Source organism: Oncorhynchus masou, unplaced genomic scaffold, assembly GCF_036934945.1.
Source record: "Oncorhynchus masou masou isolate Uvic2021 unplaced genomic scaffold, UVic_Omas_1.1 unplaced_scaffold_539, whole genome shotgun sequence".
Taxonomy (NCBI): domain Eukaryota; kingdom Metazoa; phylum Chordata; class Actinopteri; order Salmoniformes; family Salmonidae; genus Oncorhynchus; species Oncorhynchus masou.
In genome coordinates, this window is record NW_027011801.1 from 173,785 (window position 1) to 188,178 (window position 14,394).

Genomic DNA, 14,394 nt, shown 5'->3' on the forward strand with positions numbered 1-14,394 from the left:
ATAGACGTGTTCAGCAGATGTTATTTGCGGGTGTAGCGAAATCTTGTGTTTCGATCTCTGACAGATATTACTTGTTAGATATTACTGCACTAACAATTTCACAACATATTCAAATCTAAGTAAAGGAATGGAATTAAGACTATATGGATGAGCAATGTCAGAGCACCATAGACGAAGATACAGTAGTAAGTCGCTCTGGATAAGAGCGTCTGCTAAATGACTTAAATGTAAAATGTAAATGTAATATAATACAGTATATACATATGAGATGAGTAATGCAAAATATGTAAACATTATTAAAGTGACCAGTGATCTGTGCTGTTTCCTGAAGTCCACGATCATCTCCTTAGTTTTGTTGACATTGAGTGTGAGGTTATTTTCCTGACACCACACTCCGAGGGCCCTCACCTCCTCCCTGTAGGCCGTCTCGTCACTGTTGGTAATCAAACCTACTACTGTAGTGTCGTCTGCAAACTTGGTGATTGAGTTAGCGGCGTGCGTTGCCACGTAGTCATGGGTGAACAGGGAGTACAGGAGGGGGCTGAGCACGCACCCCTGTGGGGCCCCAGGGTTGAGGGTCAGCGAAGTGGAGGTGTTGTTTCCTACCTTCACCACCTGGGGGCGACCCGTCAGGAAGTCCAAGACCCAGTTGGGTGGGGTTCAGACCCAGGGCCTCAAACTTAATGATGACTTTGGATGGTACTATGGTTGTTGAAGGCTGAGCTGTCGTCGATGAACAGCATTCTTAAGTAGGTATTCCCTTTGTCCAGGTGGGATAGGGCAGTGTGATGGTGAATCCTCTGTGGATCTATTGGGGCGGTAAGGAAATTGGAGTGGGTCTAGGGTATCAGGTAGGGTGGAGGTGATATGATCCTTGACTAGACTCTCAAAGCATTTCATGACGACAGCAGTGAGTGATGGTCATTTAGTTCAGTTCCTATGCCTTCTTGGGTACATACACAATGGTGGCCATCTTGAAGCATGTGGGGACAGCAGACTGAGACAGGGAGAGATGTTGAAGGATGTGGGGACAGCAGACTGAGACAGGGAGAGATGTTGAAGGATGTGTGGACAGCAGACTGAGACAGGGAGAGATGTTGAAGGATGTGGGGACAGCAGACTGAGACAGGGAGAGATGTTGAAGGATGTGGGGACAGCAGACTGAGACAGGGAGAGATGTTGAAGGATGTGGGGACAGCAGAGTGGGACAGGGAGAGATGTTGAAGGATGTGGGGACAGGGAGAGATGTTGAAGGATGTGGGGACAGCAGACTGAGACAGGGAGAGATGTTGAAGGATGTGGGGACAGCAGACTGAGACAGGGAGAGATGTTGAAGGATGTGTGGACAGCAGACTGAGACAGGGAGAGATGTTGAAGGATGTGGGGACAGCAGACAGACAGGGAGAGATGCTGAAGGATGTGTGGACAGCAGACTGAGACAGGGAGAGATGTTGAAGGATGTGGGGACAGCAGACTGAGACAGGGAGAGATGTTGAAGGATGTGGGGACAGCAGACTGAGACAGGGAGAGATGTTGAAGGATGTGGGGACAGCAGACAGACAGGGAGAGATGTTGAAGGATGTGGGGACAGCAGACTGAGACAGGGAGAGATGTTGAAGGATGTGGGGACAGCAGACTGAGACTAGGAGAGATGTTGAAGGATGTGGGGACAGCAGACTGAGACAGGAGAGATGTTGAAGGATGTGGGGACAGCAGACTGAGACAGGGAGAGATGTTGAAGGATGTGGGGACAGCAGACTGAGACAGGGAGAGATGTTGAAGGATGTGGGGACAGCAGACAGACAGGGAGAGATGTTGAAGGATGTGGGGACAGCAGACTGAGACAGGGAGAGATGTTGAAGCATGTGGGGACAGCAGACTGAGACAGGGAGAGATGTTGAAGGATGTGGGGACAGCAGACAGACAGGGAGAGATGTTGAAGGATGTGGGGACAGCAGACTGAGACAGGGAGAGATGTTGAAGGATGTGGGGACAGCAGACTGAGACAGGGAGAGATGCTGAAGGATGTGTGGACAGCAGACTGAGACAGGGAGAGATGTTGAAGGATGTGGGGACAGCAGACTGAGACAGGGAGAGATGTTGAAGGATGTGTGGACAGCAGACTGAGACAGGGAGAGATGTTGAAGGATGTGGGGACAGCAGACTGAGACAGGGAGAGATGTTGAAGGATGTGGGGACAGCAGACTGAGACAGGGAGAGATGTTGAAGGATGTGGGGACAGCAGACAGACAGGGAGAGATGTTGAAGGATGTGGGGACAGCAGACAGACAGGGAGAGATGTTGAAGGATGTGGGGACAGCAGACTGAGACAGGGAGAGATGTTGAAGGATGTGTGGACAGCAGACTGAGACAGGGAGAGATGTTGAAGGATGTGGGGACAGCAGACTGAGACAGGGAGAGATGTTGAAGGATGTGGGGACAGCAGACAGACAGGGAGAGATGCTGAAGGATGTGTGGACAGCAGACTGAGACAGGGAGAGATGCTGAAGGATGTGTGGACAGCAGACTGAGACAGGGAGAGATGTTGAAGGATGTGGGGACAGCAGACTGAGACAGGGAGAGATGCTGAAGGATGTGTGGACAGCAGACTGAGACAGGGAGAGATGTTGAAGGATGTGTGGACAGCAGACTGAGACAGGGAGAGATGTTGAAGGATGTGTGGACAGCAGACTGAGACAGGGAGAGATGCTGAAGGATGTGTGGACAGCAGACTGAGACAGGGAGAGATGTTGAAGGATGTGTGGACAGCAGACTGAGACAGGGAGAGATGTTGAAGGATGTGGGGACAGCAGACTGAGACAGGGAGAGATGTTGAAGGATGTGGGGACAGCAGACTGAGACAGGGAGAGATGCTGAAGGATGTGTGGACAGCAGACTGAGACAGGGAGAGATGCTGAAGGATGTGTGGACAGCAGACTGAGACAGGGAGAGATGTTGAAGGATGTGGGGACAGCAGACTGAGACAGGGAGAGATTGAATATGTCCATAAATACACCATCCAGCTGGTCTCCACATGATCTGAGGACGCGCTAGCGATGCTGTCTGGACCGGCAGCCTGGCGAGGGTTAACACGCTTACTCACGTCGCCCACGGAGAAGGAAAGACCACAGTCCTTGGTAGCGAGTTGCGTCATTGGCCCCGAGTTATCCTCAAAGCGGGTGAAGAAGGTGTTTAGCTTATCCGGAAGCGAGACGGTGTCCGCAACGGGGCTGGTTTTCTTTTTGTAATGTCTTTCGACCCTGGATTTTGTCTGCTGCCTTAAGATTTACACACTCGAGGTGTCACAAACAAATATCTCTGTAGGACTGTGGTCCGCGGTAACCTGACCCGAACAGGCCAGTCATGACACCTGCCAACATACACTACTGTTGTGTCTGAGCCGTTGAATTGAGACTCCACTTTGTCTCTATTCTGACATTTTGCCTGATTGATTTCTTTGCGGGAGAACTTGAGGGAATAACTACACTGTTTTGTATTCTGCTTTCTGCCTAACACAAGGTTGGGACAAACAGACAGCAGCTAGAGTGTAGAAAGCATGTTTATTTATATTTTCCTCATTAAAAAAACTATAATAATAAGTATTTAAATGCACACCAATTATGACCCTGTCTCTTTAGAAACAGACAAATTATTTACTTTTCACTTCATAATGTGTTAAAAAAGGTGAACAAAATGGAAGCTTGCAGATCGGAATAAAACGTTAAAAAATGTAAACAATTGAACTACATTGTATTTTATTCCACAGCAAACTGCCAGGGTGTCAAGTGGAAAAGTCCTCCTGGGTGTGGCGCTCACTGCCAGGGTGTTTGTCTGCCCAGGACTCTGTTGGTGATTCTCTGCAACACAAAGGATTCATTTACTACGGTTGATTCATTCACTACGGTTGATTCATTCACTACGGTTGATTCATTCACTACGTTTGATTCATTCACTACGGTTGATTCATTCACTACGGTTGATTCATTCACTACGGTTGATTCATTCACTACGGTTGATTCATTCACTACGGTTGATTCATTCACTACGGTTGATTCATTCACTACGGCTGATTCATTCACTACGGCTGATTCATTCACTACGGCTGATTTATTCACTACGGCTGATTCATTTACAACAGTTGATTCATTTACAACAGTTGATTCATTTACTACGGCTGATTCATTCACTATGGCTGATTCATTCACACTGAGGAAACTCCTAAAGAATGTAAAATACATTCTATACTCGTTTACATGTATACATAATATGTACATAATATTAAATTCGATACAAACAATATACTAACACTGCTGTCCTGTGGTCATTATATACTACTGCTGCTGTCCTGTAGTCCAGGACACTATTTCATATATAGTGCACTACTGTTGACCAGGACCCTATATAGAACACTACTGTTGACCAGGACCCTATATAGAACACTACTGTTGACCAGGACCCTATATAGTACACTACTGTTGACCAGGACCCTATATAGAACACTACTGTTGACCAGGACCCTATATAGAACACTACTGTAGACCAGGACCCTATATAGTACACTACTGTTGACCAGGACCCTATATAGAACCCTACTGTTGACCAGGACCCTATATAGAACCCTACTGTTGACCAGGACCCTATATAGAACACTACTGTTGACCAGGATCCTATATAGAACCCTACTGTTGACCAGGACCCTATATAGAACCCTACTGTTGACCAGTACCCTATATAGAACACTACTGTTGACCAGGACCCTATATAGAACACTACTGTTGACCAGGACCCTATATAGAACACTACTGTTGACCAGGGCCCTATATAGAACACTACTGTTGACCAGGACCCTATATAGTACACTACTGTTGACCAGGGCCCTATATAGAACACTACTGTTGACCAGGGCCCTATATAGAACACTACTGTTGACCAGGACCCTATATAGTACACTACTGTTGACCAGGATCCTATATAGAACACTACTGTTGACCAGGACCCTATATAGAACACTACTGTTGACCAGGACCCTATATAGAACACTACTGTTGACCAGGACCCTATATAGTACACTACTGTTGACCAGGATCCTATATAGAACACTACTGTTGACCAGGACCCTATATAGAACACTACTGTTGACCAGGACCCTATATAGAACACTACTGTTGACCAGGACCCTATATAGAACACTACTGTTGACCAGGACCCTATATAGAACACTACTGTAGACCAGGACCCTATATAGAACACTACTGTTGACCAGGACCCTATATAGAACACTACTGTTGACCAGGACCCTATATAGAACCCTACTGTTGACCAGGACCCTATATAGAACACTACTGTTGACCAGGACCCTATATAGAACACTACTGTTGACCAGGACCCTATATAGAACACTACTGTTGACCAGGGCCCTATATAGTACTCTACTGTTGACCAGGACCCTATATAGAACCCTACTGTTGACTAGGACCCTATATAGTACACTACTGTTGACCAGGGCCCTATATAGAACACTACTGTTGACCAGGGCCCTATATAGAACACTACTGTTGACCAGGACCCTATATAGTACACTACTGTTGACCAGGGCCCTATATAGAACACTACTGTTGACCAGGGCCCTATATAGAACACTACTGTTGACCAGGACCCTATATAGAACACTACTGTTGACCAGGACCCTATATAGAACACTACTGTTGACCAGGACCCTATATAGAACACTACTGTTGACCAGGACCCTATATAGAACACTACTGTTGACCAGGGCCCTATATAGTACTCTACTGTTGACCAGGACCCTATATAGAACACTACTGTTGACCAGGGCCCTATATAGAACACTACTGTTGACCAGGGCCCTATATAGAACACTACTGTTGACCAGGACCCTATATAGTACACTACTGTTGACCAGGGCCCTATATAGAACACTACTGTTGACCAGGACCCTATATAGAACACTACTGTTGACCAGGACCCTATATAGAACACTACTGTAGACCAGGGCCCTATTCCCTATATAGAACACTACTGTTGTCCAGGGCCCTATATAGAACACTACTGTTGACCAGGACCCTATATAGAACACTACTGTTGACCAGGGCCCTATATAGAACACTACTGTTGACCAGGGCCCTATATAGAACACTACTGTTGACCAGGGCCCTATATAGAACACTACTGTTGACCAGGACCCTATATAGTACACTACTGTAGACCAGGGCCCTATTCCCTATATAGAACACTACTGTTGACCAGGACCCTATATAGAACACTACTGTTGACCAGGGCCCTATATAGAACACTACATTGACCAGGGCCCTATTCCCTATATAGAACACTACTGTTGACCAGGACCCTATTCCCTATATAGTACACTACTGTTGACCAGGACCCTATTCCCTATATAGTACACTACTGTTGACCAGGACCCTATTCCCTATATAGTACACTACTGTTGACCAGGACCCTATATAGAACACTACTGTTGACCAGGACCCATGCGGTAGAGTTGTGGGTTTGAACTACTACCTTGTTGTAGAGCTGAGCATTGAGTCTGTAAGAGCGGTACTCCTCTCTCCTCTTCTCCTCCTCTCTCCTCCTCTGCACCTCTGGCAGCTGCTCATAGATCCTGATGGGGAGAGAGGAGGGGGGAGGGGAATGACAGGGGAGAGATGAGAGAGGGGGAGGAGAGGGGAGATACGGTGAGATAGATAAACATTACATTTCCAGATATAATCATGAGTATGAATTATTAGGTTGTCCAGCATATTATAACTGTATTCTGACCAGCAGCAACTCTTGATTTTTCCAGCAGCACACCTTGGGCTCTATTTTAACAAACCTAAGGCAGGTCTAAGTCAGGGCTGAGGCAAGGCTAAGGCTTAGTGGCGAGTCTTAGTGGCGAGTCTTAGCACCGAGTCTTAGTCTATACAGTTCATTAGTGCTAGCAGTAGCACTATACAGTTCATTAGTGCTAGCAGTAGCACTATACAGTTCATTAGTGCTAGCAGTAGCACTATACAGTTCATTAGCGCTAGCAGTAGCACTATACAGTTCATTAGCGCTAGCAGTAGTACTATACAGTTCATTAGCGCTAGCAGTAGCACTATACAGTTCATTAGCGCTAGCAGTAGCACTATACAGTTCATTAGCGCTAGCAGTAGTACTATACAGTTCATTAGCGCTAGCAGTAGCACTATACAGTTCATTAGCGCTAGCAGTAGCACTATACAGTTCATTAGCGCTAGCAGTAGACTATACAGTTTATTAGCGCTAGCAGTAGCACTATACAGTTCATTAGCGCTAGCAGTAGCACTATACAGTTCATTAGCGCTAGCAGTAGCACTATACAGTTCATTAGCGCTAGCAGTAGCACTATACAGTTTATTAGCGCTAGCAGTAGCACTATACAGTTCATTAGCGCTAGCAGTAGTACTATACAGTTCATTAGCGCTAGCAGTAGCACTATACAGTTCATTAGCGCTAGCAGTAGCACTATACAGTTCATTAGCGCTAGCAGTAGCACTATACAGTTCATTAGCGCTAGCAGTAGTACTATACAGTTCATTAGCGCTAGCAGTAGCACTATACAGTTCATTAGCACTAGCAGTAGCACTATACAGTTCATTAGCGCTAGCAGTAGCACTATACAGTTTATTAGCGCTAGCAGTAGCACTATACAGTTCATTAGCGCTAGCAGTAGCACTATACAGTTTATTAGCGCTAGCAGTAGCACTATACAGTTCATTAGCGCTAGCAGTAGTACTATACAGTTCATTAGCGCTAGCAGTAGCACTATACAGTTTATTAGCGCTAGCAGTAGCACTATACAGTTCATTAGCGCTAGCAGTAGTACTATACAGTTCATTAGCACAATACCCCATAATGACATCACAACACCCCATAATGACATCACAATACACCATATAATGACATCACAATACCCCATAATGACAAAGCAAAATCAGGTTATATACATTTTTGCAAATGGATACAAAAAAACCTGAAATATCACATTTACATAAGTATTCAGACTCTTCACTCAGTACTTTGTTGAAGCCCGTTGGCAGCGATTACAGCCTCCAGTCTTCTTGGTATGACGCTACAAGCTTGGCACACCTGTATTTGGGGAGTTTCTCCTATTCTTCTCTGCAGATCCTCTCAAGCGCTTTCAGCTTGGATGGGGGGGCGTTGCTGCAGCGTTGTCTTGGCTGTGTACTAAGGGTCGTTGTCCTGTTGGAAGGTGAACCTTTGCCCCAGTCTGAGGTCCTGAGCGCTCTGGAGAAGGTTTTCTCTGTACCTTGTTTCGTTCATCTTTCCCTCGATCCTGACTAGTCTCCCAGTCCCTGCCTCTGAAAAACATCCCCACAGCATGATGCTGCCACCGCCATGCTTCACCTTGGGGACGGTGCCATGTTTCATCAGAACAGAGAATCTCGTTTCTCATGGTCTGAGAGTCCTTTAGGTGCCTTTTGCAAGCTCCAAGTGGGCTGTCATGTACATTTTACTGAGGAGTGGCTTCCGTCTGGCTTGATTGGTGGAGTGCTACAGAGATGGCTGTCTTTCTGGAAGGTTCTCATCTCCACAGAGGAACTCTAGAGCTCTGTCATAGTGACCATTGGGTTCTTGGTCACCTCCCTGACCAAGGCCTTTCTCCCCCGATTTCTCAGTATGTCCAGGCGGCCAGTCTTGGTGGTTCCAAACTTCTTCCATTTAAGAATGATGGAGGCCACTGTGTTCTTGGGGACCTTCAATGCTGCAGAAATGTTTTGGTACCCTTCCCCAGATCTGTGCCTCGACACAATCCTGTCTCGGAGCTCTACGGACAATTCCTTCAACCTCGTGGCTTGGCTTTTGCTCTGACATGCACTGTTAACTGTGGGACCTTATATAGACAGGGGTGTGGCTTTCCAAATCATGTCCAATCCATGTAATTTACCACAGGTGGACTCCAATGAAGTTGTAGAAACATCTCAAGGATGACCAATGGGAACAGGATGCACCTGAGCTCAATTTCGAATCTCATATCAAAGGGTCTGAATACTTATGTAAATAAGGTATGTGTTTTTTATTTCTATTTTTAAAAACCTGTTTTCGCTTTGTCATTATGGGGTATTGTGATGTCATTATGGGGTATTGTGATGTCATTATGGGGTATTGTGATGTCATTATGGGGTATTGTGTGTAGATTGCTGAGGATATTTTATTTATTTAATCCATTTTAGAATAAGGCTGTAACGTAACAAAATGTGGAAAAAGTCAAGAAGGGGTCTTTAGACTTTCAGAATGCCCTGTAGGTCCAGTTGGTGTGTCAGAAATACTTTGGCTATTTTCACAGCAGGAATTATGAGCACAATAGCAGGCGGCGGTGGGGAGAAACGGCTGGATTTCGATTAATAAATAAATTGGAGTGTGACGTGCCATTGTCTCCAGTTCTGCAGGTTATTGACGGTCTCTGGGGGCACGGAATATTCTAGTCCCTTGTGGATTGATACTACAGTTTACTAAATAGCATAGGCTACAGTAACGAGTACGAACAACAGTAAAAATATTTGGCGTGTCGACAGTCAACATTGTCCCGAGGACGTCCTTACACATAGGATCCTGTAAATTGTATTGTGTGGGGACAATAATGAGACAGATTCACCCCAGGACTCCTGTTGATGTGGCCTGATAGGACGGGATCATTCCAATAATGTTTGGAGGGGAGTGTCTTCGGTGTACCGGACAAGAGGCAGCTCTTTGGTAAAGGGGATGGATACATGCAGTATGCACTGCAGGGAGGCCCATGTGAACTGTGAACAATGCAGAAGCCTGGTGGCAGAAGCCTGGTGACAGAAGCCTGGTGACAGAAGCCTGGTGGCAGAAGCCTGGTGACAGAAGCCTGGTGGCAGAAGCCTGGTGGCAGAAGCCTGGTGACAGAAGCCTGGTGGCAGAAGCCTGGTGACAGAAGCCTGGTGACAGAAGCCTGGTGACAGAAGCCTGGTGGCAGAAGCCTGGTGACAGAAGCCTGGTGACAGAAGCCTGGTGACAGAAGCCTGGTGACAGAAGCCTGGTGACAGAAGCCTGGTGACAGAAGCATGTTGACAGAAGTCTGGTGGCAGAAGCCTGGTGACAGAAGCCTGGTGGCAGAAGCCTGGTGAAAGAAGCCTGGTGGCAGAAGCCTGGTGGCAGAAGCCTGGTGACAGAAGCCTGGTGGCAGAAGCCTGGTGACAGAAGCCTGGTGACAGAAGCCTGGTGACAGAAGCCTGGTGACAGAAGCCTGGTGACAGAAGCCTGGTGACAGAAGCCTGGTGACAGAAGCCTGGTGACAGAAGCATGTTGACAGAAGTCTGGTGGCAGAAGCCTGGTGACAGAAGCCTGGTGGCAGAAGCCTGGTGAAAGAAGCCTGGTGGCAGAAGCCTGGTGGCAGAAGCCTGGTGGCAGAAGCCTGGTGACAGAAGCCTGGTGGCAGAAGCCTGGTGGCAGAAGCCTGGTGGCAGAAGCCTGGTGACAGAAGCCTGGTGGCAGAAGCCTGGTGGCAGAAGCCTGGTGGCAGAAGCCTGGTGGCAGAAGCCTGGTGACAGAAGCCTGGTGGCAGAAGCCTGATGGCAGAAGCCTGGTGACAGAAGCCTGGTGGCAGAAGCCTGGTGGCAGAAGCCTGACGAGTCGGGGAGACCATTCGGGAACCTTTACGTGCTCCTGGTTAATCCATGGCAGGATAAGACGGACACAAGACACATTGCTGGTGAAGCGGCTTTTTGAACCAGGGTTATCCATGCTGTCTGACCTGTGACTTACCTCCTCCTATAAGAACACGCATGACGCCCCAGAACATATCTAGGTTTTGGATAGTTGGTTTAAGTGTCAGTTGTGTCCCTCCTGTCTGGTCTCAGTGTTAATGTCTGCTTCCTGTACCTGCCCTGTCTGACAGCACGGGGGGGGGGGTTGTGTAACCTACCTCCTCCTCCTGGCCCCCCTGTTGTTAGAGCCTGCTTCCTGTTCCTGGCCTGACCGTCTGATAGCACAAGGGGAGGGGTTACGGGAGGGAAACAGAAGAGGGGAGGGGTTACGAGAGGGAAACAGAAGAGGGGAGGGGTTACGAGAGGGAAACAGCGGAAGGGGAGGGGTTACGGGAGGGAAACAGAAGAGGGGAGGGGTTACGAGAGAGAAACAGAAGAGGGGAGGGGTTACGAGAGGGAAACAGAAGAGGGGAGGGGTTACGAGAGGGGAACAGAAGAGGGGAGGGGTTACGAGAGAGAAACAGAAGAGGGGAGGGGTTACGAGGAGGGAAACAGAAGAGGGGAGGGGTTACGGGAGGGAAACAGAAGAGGGGAGGGGTTACGAGAGAGAAACAGAAGAGGGGAGGGGTTACGAGAGGGGAAACAGAAGAGGGGAGGGGTTACGAGAGAGAAACAGAAGAGGGGAGGGGTTACGGGAGGGAAACAGAAGAGGGGAGGGGTTACGAGAGAGAAACAGAAGAGGGGAGGGGTTACGAGAGAGAAACAGAAGAGGGGAGGGGTTACGGGAGTGAAACAGAAAAGGGGAGGGGTTACGAGAGAGAAACAGAAGAGGGGAGGGGTTACGGAGGGAAACAGAAGAGGGGAGGGGTTACGGGAGGGAAACAGAAGAGGGGGGGGTTACGGGAGGAAACAGAAGAGGGGAGGGGTTACGAGAGAGAAACAGAAGAGGGGGGGTTACGGGAGGAAACAGAAGAGGGGAGGGGTTACGAGAGAGAAACAGAAGAGGGGAGGGGTTACGAGAGAGAAACAGAAGAGGGGAGGTGTAACGAGAGGGAAACAGAAGAGGGGAGGGGTTACGAGAGGGAATCAGAAGAGGGGAGGGGTTACGAGAGAGAAACAGAAGAGGGGAGGGGTTACGAGAGGGGAAACAGAAGAGGGGAAACAGAAGAGGGGAGGGGTTACGAGAGGGGAAACAAAAGAGGGGAGGGGTTACGAGAGAGAAACAGAAGAGGGGAGGGGTTACGAGAGGGGAAACAGAAGAGGGGAGGGGTTAAGAGAGAAACAGAAGAGGGGAGGGGTTACGAGAGAGAAACAGAAGAGGGAGGGGTTACGAGAGGGAAACAGAAGAGGGGAGGGGTTACGAGAGGGAAACAGAAGAGGGGAGGGGTTACGAGAGGGAAACAGAAGAGGGGAGGTGTTACGAGAGGGAAACAGAAGAGGGGAGGGGTTACGAGAGAGAAACAGAAGAGGGGAGGGGTTACGAGAGGGAAACAGAAGAGGGAGGGGTTACGAGAGGGAAACAGAAGAGGGGAGGGGTTACGAGAGAGAAACAGAAGAGGGAGGGGTTACGAGAGAGAAACAGAAGAGGGGAGGGGTTACGAGAGGGGAAACAGAAGAGGGGAGGGGTTACGAGAGAGAAACAGAAGAGGGGAGGGGTTACGAGAGAGAAACAGAAGAGGGGAGGGGTTACGAGAGGGAAACAGAAGAGGGGAGGGGTTACGAGAGGGAAACAGAAGAGGGGAGGGGTTACGAGAGGGAAACAGAAGAGGGGGAGGGGTTACGAGAGGGAAACAGAAGAGGGGAGGGGTTACGAGAGGGAAACAGAAGAGGGGAGGGGTTACGAGAGGGAAACAGAAGAGGGGAGGTGTTACGAGAGGGAAACAGAAGAGGGGAGGGGTTACGAGAGAGAAACAGAAGAGGGGAGGGGTTACGAGAGGGAAACAGAAGAGGGGAGGGGTTACGAGAGGGAAACAGAAGAGGGAGGGGTTACGAGAGAGAAACAGAAGAGGGGGAGGGGTTACGAGAGGGGAAACAGAAGAGGGGAAACAGAAGAGGGGAGGGGTTACGAGAGGGAAACAGAAGAGGGGAGGGGTTACGAGAGAGAAACAGAAGAGGGGAGGGGTTACGAGAGGGGAAACAGAAGAGGGGAGGGGTTACGAGAGAGAAACAGAAGAGGGAGGGGTTACGAGAGGGGAAACAGAAGAGGGGAGGGGTTACGAGAGAGAAACAGAAGAGGGGAGGGGTTACGAGAGGGAAACAGAAGAGGGGAGGGGTTACGAGAGGGAAACAGAAGAGGGGAGGGGTTACGAGAGAGAAACAGAAGAGGGGAGGGGTTACGAGAGGGGAAACAGAAGAGGGGAGGGGTTACGAGAGAGAAACAGAAGAGGGGAGGGGTTATGAGAGAGAAACAGAAGAGGGGAGGGGTTACGAGAGGGTAAACAGACGAGGGGAGGGGTTACGAGAGGGAAACAGAAGAGGGGAGGGGTTACGAGAGGGTAAACAACCACAATGTAATAGGTTTATGGAAAATAACCTGCATTTATTTCCACTTGTTAATGATTAAAATGAGAGACATCCTCATTCAAAATGAAAAGCACAAATGTTTGACACTAAAAAGCAGAGGTGATTAAAGTCGCCATCGATCCAGGCTTACTGTTTAGATCGCTGCACCATCTCCTTCTTGGGAACGGCTCTCTGAAACACAGCAGTGCCTTGGGAGAGAAGACAGGACAATCAGACATGTTGAACAGACCTACTGGGGGGGTACCTGTTTAACAAACCTACTGTGTTTAGTTGTTGAAGAGGGGTGGGGGACTGGGGGGGGGTGGTACCTGTTTAACAAACCTATTGTGTTAAGTTGTTGAAGAGGGGTGGGGGACTGGGGGGGTGGTACCTGTTTAACAAACCTATTGTGTTTAGTTGTTGAAGAGGGGTGGGGGACTGGGGGGGGGGTGGTACCTGTTTAACAAACCTATTGTGTTTAGTTGTTGAAGAGGGGTGGGGGACTGGGGGGGTGGTACCTGTTTAACAAACCTATTGTGTTTAGTTGTTGAAGAGGGGTGGGGGACTGGGGGGTGGTACCTGTTGAACAAACCTATTTTGTTTAGTTGTTGAAGAGGGGTGGGGGACTGGGGGGGGGGGGGTACCTGTTTAACAAATATATTGTGTTAAGTTGTTGAAGAGGGGTGGGGGACTGAGAGGGGGGGTTGGTACCTGCAGGTTGGGAGACCAGGGGAGCGTTGGTACCTGCAGGTTGGGAGACCAGGGGGAGGGTTGGTACCTGCAGGTTGGGAGACCAGGGGGAGGGTTGGTACCAGCAGGTTGGGAGACCAGGGGAGGGTTGGTACCTGCAGGTTGGGGAGACCAGGGGAGGGTTGGTACCTGCAGGTTGGGAGACCAGGGGGAGGGTTGGTACCTGCAGGTTGGGAGACCAGGGGGAGGGTTGGTACCTGCAGGTTGGGGAGACCAGGGGGAGGGTTGGTACCTGCAGGTTGGGAGACCAGGGGGAGGGTTGGTACCTGCAGGTTGGGAGACCAGGGGGAGGGTTGGTACCTGCAGGTTGGGAGACCAGGGGGAGGGTTGGTACCTGCAGGTTGGGAGACCAGGGGGAGGGTTGGTACCTGCAGGTTGGGAGACCAGGGGGAGGGTTGGTACCTGCAGG

General features: G+C 49.0%; 1 protein-coding gene across 1 annotated transcript in view; it reads right to left on the reverse strand.

The window, feature by feature from the left end:
• Positions 1–3,541: 3,541 nt before the first annotated feature.
• The window catches only part of LOC135535972 (centrosome-associated protein ALMS1-like), a 28,162-nt gene continuing 17,309 nt past the window's right edge, over positions 3,542–14,394 (reverse strand). The window contains exons 10-13 of the mRNA XM_064962376.1: positions 13,387–13,444; positions 10,952–11,008; positions 6,541–6,640; positions 3,542–3,857 (exon numbers count right to left, since the gene is read on the reverse strand). Coding sequence (XP_064818448.1) covers positions 3,813–3,857; positions 6,541–6,640; positions 10,952–11,008; positions 13,387–13,444 — 260 coding nt within the window. The 3' untranslated portion in view covers positions 3,542–3,812. The remainder of the gene's footprint in view (positions 3,858–6,540; positions 6,641–10,951; positions 11,009–13,386; positions 13,445–14,394) is intronic.